The 21,049-nt window shown below is 38.6% G+C and overlaps 1 protein-coding gene across 1 annotated transcript in view; it reads right to left on the bottom strand.

Annotated features, from left to right (window-relative positions):
- The window catches only part of LOC126650632 (cytosolic phospholipase A2 epsilon-like), a 34,524-nt gene extending 21,964 nt beyond the window's left edge, over positions 1-12,560 (bottom strand). Inside the window, exons 1-3 of the mRNA XM_050335644.1 lie at positions 12,448-12,560; positions 12,018-12,101; positions 4,793-4,865 (exon numbers count right to left, since the gene is read on the bottom strand). Of these exons, the coding sequence (XP_050191601.1) occupies positions 4,793-4,865; positions 12,018-12,101; positions 12,448-12,474 (184 nt within the window). The 5' untranslated portion in view covers positions 12,475-12,560. The remainder of the gene's footprint in view (positions 1-4,792; positions 4,866-12,017; positions 12,102-12,447) is intronic.
- Positions 12,561-21,049: the final 8,489 nt, after the last annotated feature.

Raw genomic sequence — 21,049 nt, 5'->3', positions numbered from 1 at the left:
CCAGCCATTTAAGTCAAGTGGCAAAGTAGGATTTTCTCCCTGGAGCAGATTCAGTGGGTGCAGTACCTGTTGCAGTCCCAGCACAAAGCTTTCACACTCTGGGTCTTCCTCCTGCACCACTGTGCTCCCACCAGCACCACTTGCATTTTTGCGGTAGGACCATTAGTATACCCTGCACTAGCTGTACTCTACCTAGTTTGCTTGTGCTTCTTTTCTGTAGCAATAATAGCCCCTAATATCTCTGGAGAACCACTCTGATTTGCAAAGACTCCAAGTGTATCACCCCAGAACTGACTCATTTCTTCTGAAAGGAGAAAATAAGAGCTTCCACAAAATAATTTCATAAGCTGTTAGAAGACAAAGTCTCTGAGCTCCTCCTTTATATGTATGCAAGGTCACTCTTCATCCAAAGATGAAAAATGAAAGGAAGATCTGAAAAAGCAAGGAAGGTCTGAAAATGAGAGGAAGGTCTAAAAACAAAAGGAAGAGTAGAGGGAGAACAATGATTGTTCTGACTTCCCAGTTAAGACTGGCAGGTTTCTTTCCACAGCTGACATAGCTTCCACATGCTCCTGATTTCTACAGTTACAAAATATACCTAATAAGCACAGTCACATTTCCAGTCACAATCTAAGATTGTAAGTTTCCTACTTCAACTCTTGACTACTGCAGCACAGGGATGCCTCTACTCACAGCCTCTTGATCTGGCAAGACAAATCCTCTCAGAGAAGTTACTGTCTCACAGAAAAAAGCACCTGTCAGCCTGAAATTCACTCCAAGTAATTTCTCATTGGACACGCATCTCAGATTCACCTCCGCAGTCCAGGCCAAGTATTGCTAACATTCATCACCATTGAGGCCAAATATGTCAAACTAGACCTGACACCATCACTCTTCACCCCATCTGCATTAGTGAGCCTGAACATGGTCTTCAGCAGCAAAGATCAGCTCTTGGAATGTGGAATCAGCTAGTACCCATGTAGGCTGCCAGAGTTTCAGAGAGCAGTATTGTCACAGAGACCTCTTTACTCAGGTATTCAGGATCATATGTGAGCCAGTGGAGTCCTACAGAGTTTTGCTCTTTCACAAGGCACTAAGTAGTGGTGGAGAGACCACACCACTGCAGGTCTATCACCTGTGTTGTCTAAGGACACCTGGGAGAGGCTTCCTCCTACTTGCAGCATCTCAGGGCAAATCTCCTCTCTTAGCGCTTGGGCTTCAAGCATGGCAGATGAGGCTGATCCCCTCACTGATGGTCTATTTGTTTATGGGAGCAAGGTAAGGTGTCAGCTTCAGCTGTGGGATTTAGGGGCTGCCACAAAACAAGTAAACATTAATGATGGTGAAGGTGGGCCAGCTCTGTATGGTCACCCAATAATTCATTTGTTTAAGGAGAGGAGCTGGAAGATGTTGGAGAGCCTGTGCCACCATGGTCCTCCTCCCCCATTACCTTGATCCTTTCTCATTCTTTTGGGAAGCAGAGTCACTGAAAGGGTGTTAGCAGCAAGGAAAGCAGCTAATACACAATTTCCCCTGACACCTCATCCTTGCCAGATATTCCTTCCACACATGGGGAATTCTGTAGAAGAAGTGATGCTATTAATAGAGTTAGGATGAGCTTTTGTAAAGGGCCTTGGCACTGACCTACAGCTGAGGAGCAAATGGACACACTGATGACCTAAAAAGTAATTCTTTTATCCAAGGCTGTCTGCAGCTCCAGACTGAGGAGATACAGATGCCACCACAAAGCAGATGCCAGACTATGAGAGACCCATAAACTTCAACCGAATTGATTCCTCTCTAGTATGCCCAGCACCTTCACAGCCTAACTGCATACAGCATTGGAGCCTGGTGATGACACCCAGTGCCTGCAGGGCAGCAGGATGAGTGCTAGTGATCTTATCTGGGCACCCTCCTCTCTAGTGCTCACAGTGAGGACAGGGAGTGCCAGAAATATTTGAGTCTGACCCATGACTACTACTTGGCATAAAGGTTATTTAGGAGTACAGTGGAAAATAATTAGCTCAGGTCTGCCAAGAGCATTTGCATGATAAGATAAGGCAAGACAGAAACCAGTTATATGAAGTATTTACAAAACAAATGTTGGAGTGGAACATCACCTAAGTATAGAGGAGACTGCAAAAGTGGTGGAGCAACAGTAGGTATATGAAAAAGGTTAATTGATCCATTGAGGGGTGGGCTGCATTCTTTTTGGTTTAATTTCTTTTTTTTGTGTGCCAAACTCCACCAGCAAGTGCTGTCTACAGGCAAAGGTGTAACACCATTTTTCAGGATAAGCTGGGACTTCATCCCAGGCTTGTGAAACACATCCCATGGATCTTGACATGTGAGTTTACAAAACAGCCAAGATTAAGTTGGGTGCACAAGACAGTTAGGACTGTCAGTGGACATATATACAAGTGGCATTCCACAAAGCCAAGATTTGGCAAGTAAGTCAGGGAAAAATATAGAAACTTTGTGACCAAAGGACCTAGTGTGGCAGTACTTGCAACTAACTGAAAAATGTGGAATGGAACATTTTTTAGCCAAAATGAAGTGAACAGGAACTCTATCAAGCAGATAATTGCACATACCAGGAAAGATGGGAAGTCAGCATGCAGACAGAAAAAGTACATCAAAGAATCTGCTGCACTTTTTTGGAAAGGTGGCTTGTTCCTAGACTTGATACAGGGAAGATGGAAATATAGGGAAATCTGAAATATGTTATTAAAAAAAATTGTCAGTCTTTCACAGATATCTCACAGTCAGATAGCACCTGTATCAGCAGCTTATTATCAGTTTTCCAGAAGAAACATCATGTTGCTGAGAAAAGACTAGGTAAACACAATTTTCTAATTTTCATTAGCACACACTAGCACGTTTAGCTATATTACTTTTCTGATACTTCAAATGCATACAAATGTTAAAACTGAAACATTAAGCTGAAAGTACATCAGTACCAGTGCAATTCAATCACTTAAAAGGTACAATATATCTTTTTGGCATTGTACTGAAGTATTTAAATCACATCATATCACACTATTTTTCCTTTGAGACTCCAGTTTCTTTGAAAGCACAGGCTTTCAAAGGTTGCTGCTCAGTTAACGAAGAGCTATCTAATATTTGTTTATCTTCCTTGTTCAATAGCATGCTGGTTTAAAGTGCTTCATTTTGATATGACATCCTTAAGAAGTCATGGAGTACCTGGGGGAATTACTAACAGACAGAAAAGACATACTTTTCTTACCTGCTGTTCTCTAGATTTGATTTACCAGTAATTAACAAAAGAATCTGAAGATACTTCTCAGTGTTTCTGGGCCTTGCCTCACAACTTAAATTAGAATCCCTCTACACATAATAAAAAATTCAAAATGAGCACATCACCTAAATAGATAAGAGAGACAAAATGTGTGGGAGAAGGTATTTGGTTATCCATGTTTTGTAAACAGGGCAACAGAGGCATAGAGTGTTTGGATGTATAAATGTACTTAAACTTCTTATACAAAAAGTCTATTGACAGAGCCCACACATCTTGAGTCCTACTCAAGGGATGTACATTTTGCTGATAATGGGAATTCTCAAAATGTCTCCATATCACTAAGCAAGACTTTCTCAGAAACCACACTGTCCTCAGAATGAAGGACAAGGTCTCAACAGTAATACTATTTCTGAGAATGCAGCATCATTTTACTTTGTGCAATCCCTTTGCGTAAGCTGCTGAATCATGGATCTTATCTTGTAATTCAACTTCCATGATAGACCAAAGGCGATACTGACAGAAATTAAATCAGCACTTCAAAGGATTGAAGGTGAGGTCTTGTACATACATGTAGTGCTTCATAGCTGTCAACAGGAATAGAAATTAATTTGACCTTCTTTGCTGTCCTATAATATTTTTTCTATTCTCTGCAACCCAATATTACAGACTATGTGAGCTGAACACTTCTCTCCACTGGACTGGAAAATTGGCAATGGTGACATTCATGGTTTTGAAACATCAAAGAGAGTGGAATACACAGAGATGGTGAGACTTTTATCTGTAGGATATTATGGCTTCAGCAAACTTCATCATGATCTCCCAAAAAGGAAAGAAAATGCAGACCAAGAGATCGACGTATGATAAAGGGATATGTAAAACTGTAGTCATTAGTGATGTGTCAAATTCATGAGACACATCTAGGAATGGCAGGAGAAAATTCTCCAGAGGAAACCCTCTGTGAATGTAGACCACCAGGTAAGGGCTGGCCAAATATCACACATTTTCAGAGCATTTTGCATGTGAGCTGTAACATATTATGTACTACTGTCTCCAAAAGATTTCTGTTAGATATCTTTCTCTTGGGGGCAAGAGTCAGAAACATCCATAACAATGTGGCTGATGTTATGATGCTATAATGCTTGGATGCTAGGAGATGTACACAAGATACCTCACTCGACTTCTGAGATGTGGCAGGGCTCTTTAGAGCAAAGAATTTAGAGGGACTGATGTGTAAGAATTTCAGCTCTATATTCTATGCATTTGTCATGGACATGGGATATAAACATCTGCATATTAAAACTGGTGTTAAGATATTTTTACATCTCTGATATAGACAACTTGTCAGATAAGTAATGTAAAGAAAAAAAGCAAACAACCCAATAAGCCACTGAAACTGGAAATAAAGATTCTGTGGCAGAAATTGCCTTTGACTGTGATTTCTTAGCTAGTGTGATTTACAGTATCTAGCACAATCAGGGGCTAAACCAGTAATTTAAGAACAGTGCAATGTCAACAAGAAAATCTGATACTTACAAAAATCTGCCTGATGAGCATTTTTCAACTTTATGATTCTCACAGTGAGCAAGGAGTAAGGTGTCATTTCTTCCTGCTAAAAAAAAATAAAACAAAACAAAAATAAAGGAGATGTATTTTAAAGTTTTGAATAAGTGATTGTAATGACAACTAAACACTGAAAAGAACCCAGATTCTACTAAAGCTCTCTCTTCAAGTTGGCATCACAGCAAAAATGCAATAGGCGGCAAAATGCCCTTTCTCCACAAATTTCATTGACCCCTAAAGACTAGAGTTATCTAAGCATACAAACAGAAGACATGGAAGAAGAGGGTGAGTAGGAAAGTGGAGACAGGTTAAATAAGCTGAGAAATGTTCAGTTAGCAAGCTGTATCAAATCATACACATGACCACCAGCAACCAATATGAAGACAAAATTCAGTGAATTCACAAACCAGAGATGCTCAAATTTGGTTGGCTGACACAGCAGCCTGTGTTGTGCTGTAGATAGAATCAAGGCCTATACAAAAGTTTCTGCTTTTAATGCAATGATTGGGTAACTGGAGAGAGGAAAAAAAGATTGGCCTTCTTCCTTTTCTTGCTCGTTTTTAAAAGAAACATTTTCATGATAGGGAGGTGTCTAAGGATAGGTGTTAGCACCTTGGGGAATGTCTCAGGACAGTACACAGGTTTGGACAAACATTTCCAGCTTGCTTTGTGGGAACACAAATTTTCCTTACCAAATGTGCTTATCTGATTCACAGATGTGGAGTAGTATAATGGAGTACATAGATTGGACTACAATCCTTAATTTCAAAGAATGCTGTCTCAAATTCCTTGTTGAAGGTGCCAGGCCTGACCACTTTAGTCTGCAAAAGTTGTGACAATCAAGTGTGCTTTTTGGATTTTACATCTTCAGAGAACATGCTTATCATGTCCATTAGTAGGAGCTGGAGCAAGCAGAGTATTGGCAGAAAGGGGTAGAAAATAGGCAAAGCTTAATACGGCTGCAGTACAGATGGCTATATTGATACCCTGGGTGCAGCAACAGGTGTGGGAAATCTATCAAAATAGCTCAAGTTTATAGAAAGGGAAGAGTGTTGCACTGTGGTTGTACACAAGAGACTGAATGAAAAGGGCAAATCAGCAGCAGGGATGGCTACCTGTATCACTATTTAGGAACAGAAGCAGATGAAAATGAAGAATTTCAGGAATTTCAGATTGTATTGAGTACTAAGTTCCCAAGTTGATGTATGATTATAGTAGGAACAGGTCTTGTTTAATAAAAGGGGTAACACAGAATTACTGCAGTGAATGTCAGAGGGTGAAGTTCTACACAAGAAAGAAAATGCAAACCCTGTCATATCCTGAGGTAGGACTACTTCTGCTGCATGAAGAGCATTAATCTGCATACAAATATGCTATAAGCAGATTCTGAATTGGATATCTCCAATAAGAGGGGAAAATATAAATAGCATATCTATAAATAATATAACATGTATGTGAAAAAGTCATCTTGAGATAGGTTATGAAGTACTAAGAAGCTTTTTTAAGGACTTCTGAGCAAAGCATTAATCAAAACAAAATGTTATGGCATTAAAATGAGGCAGATTTAGGAACAGAGAAGTGTTAGTTTGCAGTTCTAATAGCGAGGGTCTTTGGAAGTCATAAGATGATCAAACTTATTATGATGATACTTTTGGATTTGCAAAAAAATATTCAGCCAAACAATACTGAAGGCACAGTACCTATTGGCATCAGGCAATAGGTGGCCACTTCAGTGGAGGCCTGATGGCAGCCACTGATATTCACAAAGAGCTCAAGGAGAAGCTGAGGTAATGGCAGAAGACAAATAGCTCAGTAATTCTTAGTAAGGTCACCTCACAAAACACCAACAACACGAAAAGGTGACCAAAGAAAGAAGCTGTTGTGAAAGCTGATGACCAAAATTCTGAAAACGTTATCTGAAGTAAATAGAGTGCTGGTGGAAGATGATGAAATAATTGGGAGATGTTATCTATTTTCTGAGAAACTTCAAATAAAATAACTGGGAGAAACTCCTGAGTGAAATAAGACAAAGCACATACAGATATGCTGCTACTGTGACAAATGCCAAAGACTGGTAAAAAGGTCAAAGTATAAGAAATCAATGAGACAAGACAGTACACCAGCTGAAGTGTGTAAAGCATTAGACTACAAGGAATTCATCATGACAAAATTTGCTTAACCTCCCAAACAGTTTCTATCCCTTTGAGAAGGAAAGACATGAAGGTCATAAAAGGAATTTGCAAAAAATGAAGTAATTCTCAGGCTATGAAGTAATCCAGTGAAGTGGCAAGATTGAATTTTTTATAAAATGCTGGATAATTGAAAGGCATTTTAAAAAAAAGTTAGCCAGTGCCTAAAATAACCAGAAAGCTTTGCACATGTGCTCAAGCTTATAGCCAGGAATTGTAATGTCAGAATGTTTTCAATGAGTTGACCAGTTAAAAATGCTAATACTTTTTGCTGTGAGCTACAGAAGCAACACACTCAAAACCAGAGGGCTTAGTGCCAAATAAATGCATTCTCTTTATCAGGATACAAGGTGTAAAATATCTTGTCTTCTGGGTAGGTGTATTCCAAAACTGAAAACTTGGTATGGGATTTTTTCACAATATTTTTTCAAGTAATACTGTTAGACAATTCCTCTTGCATCCACAAGGAACAACTCCATGTGTACTTACCTCAAACTGTTTTGTTCTTAAAAGAACAAACACTCATTGGGTTTGTCCCTTTGTTTCTATAACTTCCTCAAAAATAGTACTCCAGTTAGAGAAATACATAAAAACTTTGGCAGACGTATATTAGGAGAAATAATGGAAAGAGTTAAAGGAATTGCATTTAGTATTGCTGATCTCTTAGCCTTCTTTAATGGCACCAGTCCTTCAGCCAGCATTTTGGAAGACGTGTTTTTAAAGATTTGTGTATGAACTACTATGACTAACTAAAGAGTTGTGTATGAACTACTATGACTTTGTAAGTAGAATGACAGAAACAGAAATAAAAATGGGTCTTCTGAGAAGACACACTTTTGCCAAGCACCGTTTGTGTGCTTATACCTGAGGGTCATTGCAGCAGACTAAAGCAGAGGCTGTGGGACGAATGCACCACAAAAACCTCGTAGTTTGCATGCAAATGAAAACAAACTGACAAAAGAGTATGGGACGGCTATATTAAGAAGGGAAAAAAACCAAACACAGCCAAACAAAAAACCCAAACAAAACATGAGAACATATCCAGTGTTTCTATGAAGAACAGTAAAGTACGACACAGATTAGACAGTGTCAAAGACTATGCAAGGCTTCAAACACCTCATTTTTGTAGAATCATGGTGAGAAAGTGGATGGGTATATTTGGTGTCACAGGAAGATGGCTTGGTGCAAAAAGCAGGATTTTGTTTAAATTTTAAGAGCTTGACAAGGGAACAATAGGGCAGAGAACCCAATCAGCCCAAATATACAGATTAGAAATTTGATTGAGTGAGAAGCAAGAATTATTTCTCACGTCCAGGAGGAAAGCTCTAAGCAGGGGCTGTGTAAGCGAAAACCAAGTGTGAGCTGTGCATGTAAACTGTGTGCTAGGAGGAAATCTCACTGTAGTGCTCTAGAGAGTCCTGTGAGAGCATGGTACTGGCTATGCCAGCCAGAGCAGACTCAACATTCAGTCATGGAACAAAGACCATTAAGAAGAGAGGAAAGAGCTAGTGATGGGAACCTGAAAGATACATTCAGTGTGTTTTGTGGCAGAGAACATGGAGTCAGGCAAGTCATAGTTGATTTTCCCTCAGCCTGAGCCTTGTTCTCTGGGTCTATTCACTGGGTCAACATGGTTTATTAGCAAAATCCCTTTTGCTATTAGTCTTCCCCCAAGAACATGATTACTTTAAATTTGAAGGAATAATGAAAATACTATTTTATCTCCATATCCTCATGATTTTTACTAGTTAGAAAAGGTTTTTCATAGCACACAGAACCAGTCTGTATCCTGAAATGTCAAACTCCACCTCTCAGTATGACACTCAGATGGCCATATTATAGAAATCAAAGTCCTTTGGAAACAAAAAAACAAACAACCAACTCTGTTCTAGAAAACATTTTCATCCCCTCCTTAGGTCATAAAATGAAGAACAATGTTCGTTAATCATGATGATAATAATTTGAAGCGCCAATGCCTTTGAAAAGAGCTAACTATTAAGCAAACTATTAACTATAAAGGAAACCTCTGAGATGTCCTCCTCAGAGAAGTTAATGAAAAATTACTTTTTGTAATATTTTCCTGATGGCCAAATGCCAGACATGACAAATACTGCAGATAATTCAAAGAGCAAATAACATCTTCATGTAACTGAAGCTCAAGTTCCTGGTGCCATCAATGAAAGTCATATAACTAATATTTTTTTCTCTCTAGTCATGGCAATAATACATTGAACAATGCTAATAAACTAAAAAGCAAATGTGCTGCCTCTGCTGATTATCATTTGTGTTATATTAAAAATCCATACCAAGCCATGAGCAACTCCTGATGTCTAGAATAAAGGAAGCATTACCAAAAATTTGAGAATCCACAGTACACAGATGAGTAAATCCTCTTGTGGGTCTTGCTAACAAAGATAAATCTGTGTAACCTCTGAACTTCTCCCTGCAATTCCAGAGTAATGGGCAGACTGAGCATCCTCTCTTGAAGGCTCATTGTTATCCTTGTAAAAGGTAACCTTACATGACACAGTTCAATCAAGATGCTTTTTTTTTTTTTTTAAGAAGGAAGGGTGACAGGGCCCTAAGTAATGTCACAGCTTTTTCTAGTTTTGCTGCAAACTGTTAAGGACTTAAGGACTATGTCTAACTTAATGTTTGTCAGCTACAGAAATCAAAAACTGATTAAAATTCTCCTGGTTTCTGATTTTATGTACAGCAGAATACTTTGGTGAGACTCTCTGCCTTATGTGACTAGTACTAACCTTGAGCTGAGATTATGCTTCCTGGTTTCTTGCTATTTGCATTACTGTGTATCAGTTTTCAGTGCATAGACAGGTGATAAGCCAACAGCTACTTGTTTAAATTGATAATTTCCCAAGGAAAATACCCTTTTTAAAAAAATTTTTGGGAAGAAGTAATTATTCTGTATAAGACAATGAACTAACAAATAATATCCAGTGATAAACTTTCTAGATTTCTGTAACTATGGGTTCATTTACTTACAACTATTTATGAACTTCCTTTAGTATGTTTCATCTTTCCTGTACTCATATGTAAGATGCTTTAAGGCAAACTGTCAGTTCAGGAGTCCCTGAAAAAGCTAAAGGGATGTTGTCTTGATTCTCTTATCCATTTTAAAATAAGAAAGAGGTTTTACAAGATAGGTACATTGTCCTGAAAATTTAGTAGTGGGGCACATTTGGCTTTGGTAGGAGACATAGCTAAATTCCATGCACAGCCCCAGGCACATTTTTCTAAATAAAATCCAGTAATTATTAAGTTTATCACACAGCTATGCAAAGTCCTCTCAAACTGAAGCAAGTACTTGGGCAAATGTTTGAAAATTCACATTAAGGGAAGCTTTATACCCTCTTTACTTCTTCTGGGGCTTAAGGTCTGCTACAAGCATGTTATCCTTTCTAATAGCTCTCTACTAATGATTATCCTCCTGTTGAAGATGGCAAGCTATGACTTGCAAAAATCCAGGCAAATACTGAAAGCTACCCAGGAAACGCAATGCCAGTAAGAGGCAGAATTTGGCCAGCTCAGGCAAGTCTGTGCCTTTAATGTCATTTTTCTGCCAAGCTTTATTACATAGGAGAGAAGACATATTCAAAGTTAGGAGGCAAACAAGAGTGTCTGAGAGTGTCTTCATCGTTAAACACCAGTAGATAGCAAAGAGAACTTTCAGAAGTTCCCTTAGTAGGGAGAAATTATGGCATAAATAATACATTAAAGCTGTGGAAAGGGTTCCATAGCCCCTACATATAGGAGTTTATGGGGACAAAATTCTTTTTTTATGTTACTTTATGTGCATTTAAAAACATATGCTTTTGAATGGATTATAACAATCTCTGTGTAAATGTAAGAATATTAGTGGTAAAGAAGGGTTGGATGCTTTTAGCCATGGATATTCTAAAGCAACAACTTCAGTATGAATGCAATAAAATCATTACAAAACCGCTAAGGAGATTGGGTCATTGTTTTCCCCAACAGCTGCTTTTCCTGCTTAAGTACACTCCCTTGCTGAACTTTAGCACAGACACACACAGAGAGCAAACTGAGAAGACCTAAATGCTATGCCAGTTTTTGTTATGCTACTTTGCCATTTACATCGAGTTTCACACCCCACTTGTAGTTTGTCACCCTTTTGTACACTAATTTCCATCTTTAGGAGCTGCCAGAATGCTGTTAACAAGAGATCAGTTTAATCAATCAGTTTGATAAGGTTATGGCATACATAATCAAAACAATGTTTGTAGTTTTTTGTAGATTTGGAAGTCTGGTTGCACAAAAAAAAAAAAAGAGTTGAAATACAGTTCACCTATGAGCTATAGACACTTAAATCACACATCATTTAAGATGTCATCAAAAGTAAGTTTTCTTTATGTTTAGAGTACCCAGGTTTTATTTTGAGGTAGCTTGACACAATGCCAGCTGCAAGTTAATCAGGAGCAGAGACAAAAATCATCACTGATATAGCTGCTACATGTTTGCTGCAATTAATCTCCGTCACAGGCCCTGTAAAGGTTGCTAGAGTTGTTCTTTTGTTGTGATGAGGTGTACAGTGATCCAAGTGGGCATTTTTTGTGGAAACTGGCATTAATGTCCAGAACCCAAAGGATCAACAACACCCATGCTCTGACTCTACAGTTCTGGCAACATTCTGTACTTGTTCTGAGCTAACTCTCCATTAAATCAATAGAGTTTAAAATAATGCCAAAGTCAGTCCCATTTTAACAGAAAATTGAGGACATTTTCATTAAGGAATTTTTCTAAGGAATAAACCCATGAAAATACCGCACTTTGTGTAAATAGATAAAGGAATAGAATAAAAAAATAATGGAATGGAGATGTTTTACCTAAAGAAAATTTTCTTTCATTAAGTGTTCTTATTTCTAAATAAGCATGTGAATATTTAATAGCCAATTTTGGGGAAAAAATATCCTACTCTTCTCAAAAAAATATTGGTGTAGTCCCACATATTTCTAGTTTGTTGAAGTCGGTACCTTAGCATCATCACTTGAGGCAACGTAGTGTATTATCCCTTTTCTTTCTTCATTTTCCAGGAGGCTTGATTTTCTGCTTGAATGCTGCTGAGGGAAAAAGAACAGGGAATGAAAAGGAGAGATGAAAATATCAATTTTTCCACTCATTTCAGTTCCTCAATGTGTAACTGCAAAGTGGAATGGGCAATTTGTACCTCCTCATAGTGGTGAATAAAATGATTGTGCCAGGAAAGTGGCAGCAGTTGCTGTGCTATATGGAAACATAATGACTCCAGTCCTGGTAGCTGCAAATATCCAAGAAAGGACAATCTCGTTTTCCTGGAGATTTATGTCCAACAGGTAACAGTACACTTGAACTGTTGTAGTTCAGGGACAAATCTGAATCAAAAACTCAGAGGGTCCTTCCAGGCTGGTTCTGTTTTCCACTTACCTGAGGTAAGGCAGAGGTTGATGCCATCGAGATCGCTGCTACATTAAAAGCAGCTGCTGTGAATGGCACCTCAGTAGTAGGCTGCACGGTTGTCGGTGTCTCCTACAACAAATTTTCAGTCTTGAAGAGTGTCAGAAGTTGCTGAACAGGTGTTTTATTACATTGAGTCAGAGCTCCACCCCTCCATGATTTCTGAAACAGGAAAATTTCCCACCCACATTATTTGTTCAAAGAGCAGGTCTGCTGTAGGATATGAACGTTCATATCTGCAGGTCTTGTGACTGAGCAGAGTGAACTGAGAGACCAGATGGTTCCTACCCGGGGGCTCGTGGAAATGCAGTAACAGTAATACCCTGATTGATAATATGATAGAGATCATCCAAGAGAAACAGCCTTACAGTGATGTTCTAGAAGTGAGGATAATAATAGTTTAATAAACACATCTACCTGTTTTCTCCACACAAAGACCCTGAATTCCATGCACGATTGACTCCATAATAAAATATAAATTTAAGAAAACAACAGTGGGGATGATCATTAGAAAGAACACATTTATGTATGAAGATAATAAGAATTCTTCTGAAGGAACACTTTCCCTGAAAAATGCTGTTGCATCATGGTTTCTGTGTGCACAACTTGTTTTTATTGTAGTATTCTACTTCAAAAGAAATGAAAGAAGACTTGATAAGCCACATTTTTCTGCTCCCTAAAACACAATGTATCATTTGTATCATTAGAAGTGTGTTACTTATTTCTGGGCTTCACACTTAATACAGTGTGCATCTTAACAAATTTAGATTTAAACATTTCACCTTGAAAAATCATGAAGCTTTTCAACAAACAATAATGCCATTTTCTAATTCAAGAAACATCCAGATTTCTGAGCAATTTTATTCAAATCACCAGCCAGCTGGGCACTATTAGCAGATTATTGGAATTTAATTGACTGATTGTGTACATTTACTTCTCTTTTAATCTCATGAGGATCTGCATATGCTCAGCACAACTCTAGGAAGCTCAGTGATTAAATTTTCTAATTCATTATGCAAACGTTATTAGGCATACATATGTTTGTATTGAAAGTCCTCCCAAAAGATTAAAAGCAGTGCTGACGAAAGAACTTGAGATTAATAGGATGACAGAGCATGATGCTTCCTTTTACAGTCAGGTATAAGTATGAAATCACAGCCACTCTGACTGTGGCAATGAGTTTTGTACAAGGATCTTGTCTGACAGAAACTAGAAACTAGAAACCAATCACTTCTAGCAGTCTCATTATATACTTTTCTTATATGAACACAGGAATCAATATGAAAAAGTGTTGTTACAAGAAGAACGAGACAATCTGATGATCTTATATACAGTATTCCATCCTTCTAAAAGTTTGATTTCTTAGGTTTAATTTTATATACTCGTTATATTTTTTTCATCGTTGTTTAATGAAATAAGCACATTTATTTTGCCACAAAGGGCAAGTGAAAAATTTGCTTTGAGTTTCCTTTCTCATCTTCATCATATTGAAACTTCTTGATGGAACAGGAACTGCTTAATTGAAGCCAGAATTAGATAATCTACAGCAATATTTTAAGGAGTGTCACACACCTCTCCCATGCTCTGGCTGATGCTTTGCTTAATATGAGCACTTGTACTTCCATAAAAAAAGTTTTAGAATCTGACTTTTTTTCCTGTAAAAAGGGTGACTAGAAACCATTTAGAGAAAATTAACTGTACACATAAAAACACACACATTTTCTGTTTCTTCTGCTACAGCCTATCTGTATCCTTGGTGGAAGTTGTAGAAGAGGTACAGAACCACAACAAAGGAATGAGATTATTAGCTACAATTTCTTTGTAATTGTGCTCCACAAAGGCTATGAGCTCCAGGTCTTGCTTCTGTGATGTATGGAAGCTAATGGGTGTGAGGTTTTTGCATGAGATCCTGTTTCTATTTACATCATTATCGTGTACCTTTGGTTTTAAGACAAAATGAAATGAGGTGGGGGAAGAAGCCTCCAGCATCCCTTAGGAAGCTGACTAAGAGTTGCTTGTTGCCTAACAACTACCTTTTCTTTCTTGACTCAACCCTTCCTCATATAAAATACCTGTTCTTTAGGCTCAAGTCAGAGGCAGCCAAAAGTACCTTTGACTCAAAGCTGACACTTTGGTATTGGATTTCCTAAATTAGTTCAAGGTTCAAATTTGCCTTTTGCTATGAAGCACTATTCCTTTTGAGTCAAGCATATCCTTGTCACAAGGCATGCACTTAGGATACACTTGACTGTTAAGTCATCGAAAAGTTAGACTTAGTCAGTAGAAGCTGATTGCTTCTGTTTCCTCTGTACTGAATGGAGTAAAAGGAAAGCATGGCAACTACAAGCAGTGACTAAACTCCTCTATACTGGAATCTTCTGGAGAAGCCCAAAGGTCCAGGTCATACTTGACACCTAACTTCTGAATGTCTGAAGGTAGCTGAGGTGAATCCCTCCCTAAATAATCAGTATGTCCCCTTTAATCACTTGTTTCCAGAGTTACTGATGCTGAGGAACCTGACATTGAGGAACTTGGTTTTGTTGTTAGCACATGATTCACCCTGTTGCAATGTGAAGCTGCAAAACACCCCTGGGCAAAAACTCTATTAGCATATAAATGAAAAATCCTCTCAGGGATTTATTCAAATAACAAAGAAGAGGTTTTGGGATTATCAGGGTGGCAGAGAATGCAAAATTCAATACCGAGAGTATCAGTACAAGTACAAACTTCCGGCCATATTCTGGTTCAGTATCACCTAAGGCCCCTGTGATCATGAGGTGGACAGCCTGACATGGGACTGCTGTTCATAAAGCAGAGAGGCTGTACTGTGGTTGCTCATGTCCAGGTGCAGTAAGGGAGAAATAGTAAGCTGGGTTTTCTGTGAAACACCAGGCTGCAATTTGTGCAAGTTCAGCAGCAGCTTTATAAGAATCTGAGACAAGTTTGGGACTAATGGGGAATGTCACAGAGAAAGACTGACAGGAGACACTGCAACAACTCCCTAAAGGTAATGCACTCCTAACTTGTAGGGCAGAACCTTAGTGGTCAAATAATACACTTAGTCCAGCTCCAGGAGCAGAGAAACTATGCTGGGCCACTCCTAGATATTTACATTTATGGTAATTTTGGAGCCCCTGGTGGTCTAGTGGTAAGGGCGTGGCGCTGTCACCGCGGAGACCCAGGGTCGATTCCCGGTCAGGGCCACTCCCGGGCTGATGGAGCTTGTTAACCCTTAAAAAGGCAATCCATCTACGTCCTGAGGACCTCGCTGCCACCGTCCAAGCTCGCTTGGCCCCGGCAGATGAACCTTAGGATTAAAGGGTGGGCTCAGTTCCGCGCACACTGTGTCTCACCTAAAAAATCCAATGCGCAGGCTGGAAGGTGGAAAGACCTTCCCCGGATCTTCGCTCGCGAAGACTGGCCATTAATTATTAATTTTGGAGTCTGTCTGTCAGCTGGTGAGATGCAAATAACCCAAAAGTGCTCTGCCTTGAACTGATTGTCATTTAAAGCTTTTTTCTGCAATGCCTTTTTTTTTTTTTTCTGGACAAGTCTGATGGTGTCTAAGACTACAATAAACACATTCTAAAATCACAACCAGTTGCTGAGCTAGGCCATTTCTGACATTAATGCTCAAAGACATGGGTTGGATCAGATATAATTATTTAAAGATTTATTGAAGTGACTGCTAAGTACGAACAAAAGATCAGATAGATTTTTTGTTTTCTTTTGACTTTTCTCAATCATTCTTGATGATCCCTCTCTTCATGGGGAAGCTCTCTGCAGCCTACAGACTCTTCTTTATGTCTCATCCCTGTATCATGGGCTTTTGCACATCATGTATTGCAATATATACATCTTCCTCCCAGATTTTACAGACCACCTACCGGAACACAGGAGAAAGGGACAGCCCAGCTTCACTATAAGCCCTTTTGCTTTTTTCCTGATGAGTATCTTTACTAGAAACAGACATCTTCAACTCCTCAGGGATACAGCAAGATGAAGCTAAAGTGCGTCAGTGCGATGCTTCAGACATTAAAAGTAATATTACAAGGTGGCTCATCTGAATAAAAGCAAAAATGCTCAAGTTTATGTCAGAAAATCAAGAGATCATAACAATCCCCATGACAGCAATGCCAAATATCACTCAAAAGAATCAGGTTTTAATATGGCAATGGCTGTGAAACTTTGCCTGATCCCCATAGTTGTTGCTGGTGACCCATATGCCCTTATTTGAATAGGATAAATACTTATGTAATAATGAGAAAGGTATACATAAATATATTTATCTATAATTTAAATCTAGGTTAATAGAATCTTTTAGGTTGGAAGAGAGCTCTAAGATCATTGAGTCCAATCATTAAACCTAACCCTGCCAAGTCCACTGCTAAACGATGAAGACACAAGGACAGAAAAAAATGAAATGGATTGATAAATTTTCAACCATAAAGTAAAATCAGCAGAAAAGGGAGTGTTTCTGTACACTGGGAGTATTATATTGCTTTTCAGAGGGCTCTGTATGCTCCTACCCATGACAAATACGAAGTATAGATATTTGTTGTTACATTTAAACTAACTTTACCCAAACTCAGAGAAAATGTAAATTCAGAAAATATTTCAAAAAGAGTTGAAGAAGTACTTAATGTCCTGGACAAATACTGACAGGAGCTCAGATTTGAAAGGTTATTTGGTCTGCTTATTCTTTCACAGAACACAATGTCTCTTCTGATCTGACTTGTAGAAGACCTGTGCATATGCACAAGTACAATGTTTTTTTATCATGGAACTTAAATATTTGTAAGGCATGCCCTGCATGGATTCTAGTTCTTACCACCATCACCATAGTCTCCCATCAAACACTAAAAGACAGGAACTGCTACAGCAACTTATCCTAAAATAACTGGCTTCTGAACACTTACAGCTGTAGTAAGTTAATGGTATCTTAGTATCTTAATAAAATCAGCGTATGCTGATGAGGTACATCTTTGAGCTTGCTATTCTTTTCTAACATATGTCACATAATATGCTATCATTAACTTGAGATTTCCAGTGTTAATTGCAGTTATTTCCAACGGATAAAGTACACTGTAAGAATCTAGTTCATACATAAATCTGTTGGTCACCAGAGTGCGTTTCCTGACTGGAGAGAAAAATGCAATTTCCCAAGAGGACTGTGATTTGAGAGTCCCAGACAAGAGCAAGTGTACCCCAATGCAGGTGACAGATTTGCCACTGATTCTGGCAGTTACTCAAAGCCTTCCTCATTGGCAAGAAGGATCCCTTTTACTTCCTCAGTGCAAAAGGTGACTGTGGCACCTTTCTGAGTGCATTGCCTTTTCAGCCAAGAGAGGCATAGCTGGAGTGTTTCCACAGACATCGGGAGACTGATTTTATCAGCAAAGCAATGGCTCGGGATTTGTTGTAATTCCTAACTTTTCTGTTACAAAAGATGATAGCACAGTGCACTATGAGACCAGAGCCCACCTCTGATGCAGTACTGCATGAGAATTAAGTCCTTCTCTCTTAATTAACCAAGAGGGAGAGAAACAGGTGAGAGATTCTGCCCTAAAAACACAGCTCCCTGCTCCTCCACAAGCTGGGGCAGGTGGCTGCCTCCAGTATGAGAACCCTGGTGAGAAAATATGAGTTCTATGAAAAGTATATCCTTAGATAAGGCATACCCAGATGAAGAAATACTGCCCGCCACTGTGGGCTTTTCCCATCCCACTTACAGGTTGAAGAGGAAGAGGAAGCACAAGATTAGGTGATGTACTCACTCCAGCTCATCTTGCAGTGCTGAATTTCCTGGTGCGTCTTCCCTGTATGAGAAAGGCCTGGCTATTGCAGAAGTTCTTGAATCCAATATCTCTCCACATGTGCTGAAGCTGTGTTTTCATTGCCATGTTGACTTCAAGCCTCGTGATTCATTGTGCAATCTGAAACTGTGCGCATGGCAGCCGATCTCGCCCTATATACAGTACATTGTCATTGGAAATATGAAATGATAGCCTTTCCAGGCCACCTGGTATGTCATATAAGCAGTGCTTAACAAACCCAGGCTCTGTTGGGAGTCACAAAGCCATCCTTCAAAGCTGCATTTTGTGCTATCTGAGCTATCTCACGTGCCTCATACTAACTGCTAAGGGGACATGGTCTCAGTGATGCTACATACATGACTCCATATGGATACAAAAAAACAATGCCATTTCTCAGGGAGTTCAAAAGGCTTCACAGTTGTCTATGGAGCCAAGTATAGGAGAATTTAGGGCTGGTAAGCCAAAGAGTCTCACTGTCATACCACAAGCTCCCACTGAATAAAATACAAACCTGTGAAGGAATCTAGTGTGGCCACTTACTCACAAAAGAGCTGATCACGAAGATTAAACTATGTGAGCAGCTCCACATGAAAAGACTTTAAAGAAACAGTTGCAAAACGTCTTAAGGAAGTGTTCCACTGCGTAAGGAAAGAAACATTCTCCAGGAGATCGAGATAGACAACTATGTAAGTACATCCTATTACATGCTAAATTAAATCACCATTGCAACATGATACTGTGCTAAAAGTCGCAGACATCAAAGACAAACGTGACTCTTAGGTCAGGTCAAGAAGACACAGATTAAAGAAAGACAAATTTGTAGTGGCAAACATTGCTGAATATCCATTATAATAAATGTAAGGGAGGCACATGTTACTAAAGCAGCTATTGCATGCAACACTCACATGGTTTTGATATTTTGCCCCTATGTGATGCAATGACTGAAACCTACTCAGTTAGATCACATTACACAGATACAACATGAAAAGAAAATGAATTATTCCCTGTATTTCCACAAGTTCAAGACAACTATAAGCTCAGGCTGGCTCTCGGTAAATAAACTTTTGACTGACAAGGAGAAATCTCTATTGCTCTGGAGGTCAACATTGCAGCTTCATGTTAAAAAACAATAGGAAAGGTCAGGGTGAGCTAAAAGATGTCTCTGAAGATGTAACAATTTGTTCCTGCTGCAAGTGAGGAAATCTCAGTGGTATGATATGAGCTTTCCCAATTTCGCTACTTTAGCTGAAAAACCCAGACTTTTCCGGAGTTAATAAGAAGGTAGCAGCTGGATGTGAAATGCATGGTACACGGGAAAATAGGAAATACAAAGCTTGCAACATAAAACCAAAACTTAAAGAATACAGAAAAAAACATAATTTCCAAGAGTGATATTAGGAAGCATATCTATACATATGTATATGTGCAAATATAAAGGAAATGTAAATGAGTTGAAAGCAAAATGCTATCAAAGGTCTGGACTTAATTACTTCATATAGAAAGAAAAATAATTACTATTTATGCTGCTAAGGTAGGAATGCTAATAAACCATTTTTATTCCATGTTCCAAAAGAAAACACTTTACATGTTTCATTCACCAATATGAACTGCTTTACTGCATAGTCATACAGCACATATTAAGACTGAACAGAGATCCTTCTTACCAGTTAGTGCCTAAAACATAGTCTAAGACTTTTGACTGTCTATGGTTCAGCTATTTTAAGTCCTGGGTTACTGCAAAACTGCAGAAAATCAAAAGAAAGTGAATATTTTGCCAATTTTCAAAAGTAGTAAGAGGGATATGATAATGTGCCAGTAGTTTGTTTACCTTGGCTGCCACTGTCATAATGGGCACAATATGTGACTAATTAAAAACCAGTTATCATATATTACCACTCCTGGTTCTCTTACTATTTCTCAAAATGTGAGCTGGCAGTCACACCCACCAAATGTTCCATCATTCCTGAAGTAATTAATAGCAATACCTATTTTAAATCAAGAGTTGGTTTCAAGTTGCACACATTCTTTTCATCTATGTTTCATACATTTTGTACAGCATTTGTTAATATGCATGTTTATATTACATATAACTTTCAGCATACATAGCAATTATCCACTGAAAACTGCACTCCATCACACAAGGGAGTGTTTTCCAAAAAAAAGACTGTTGATATGTAATTAGTTGGCCTTAGGACAGTCATTAACTAGTACAATTTAATGTCTGGACAGCAGGTGGTTCCACCCAGACAAATTCCATATGTGTATGTGTTATGTACATGTGTATGAGTATAAAAATACCAAAGGAGATTTGAAGTAAAAATTATGTCTGAAACCCTTTGCGTGAAGGCAGAAATGAGGGACATACCTCACTTGCACATGAACTGAATGCCTAGCCATATGGTTGAGTGAAGAGCTTAAGAAACATGGAAAATAAAAGAACAGGGAAAAAGGACAGGAAAGCTGTTGGAAGTTGTTATTAATAGATATAATTGTGCCCTTCTTTTTATTTTCCTTTTTTTTTTTAAAATCTATTTCTATTAAGCTTTGGGAAAGTCTTATATTTGGATTATGCACAGAAATTCTTCTTCACTTATCTTAGTGTATGTTTTAGAGGTGATGGTAGTGTGTTGCCAAAACTGATGTGTGCTGTCCTATGAATGCATTTTCATCTTCCAAAGCAGGGTACTGGATCTGCCTCTAAGTGACTAGAGTGCAATAAAGCTGCAAAGGATGTCAAAGGAATTACAGGAAGTTCT

Source organism: Myiozetetes cayanensis, unplaced genomic scaffold (genome assembly GCF_022539395.1).
Source record: "Myiozetetes cayanensis isolate MyiCay16 unplaced genomic scaffold, myiCay2020 scf6-25, whole genome shotgun sequence".
NCBI lineage: Eukaryota > Metazoa > Chordata > Aves > Passeriformes > Tyrannidae > Myiozetetes > Myiozetetes cayanensis.
Note: the sequence above shows the minus strand (reverse complement) of the source record. Positions and strands in the feature narration are given on the sequence as shown.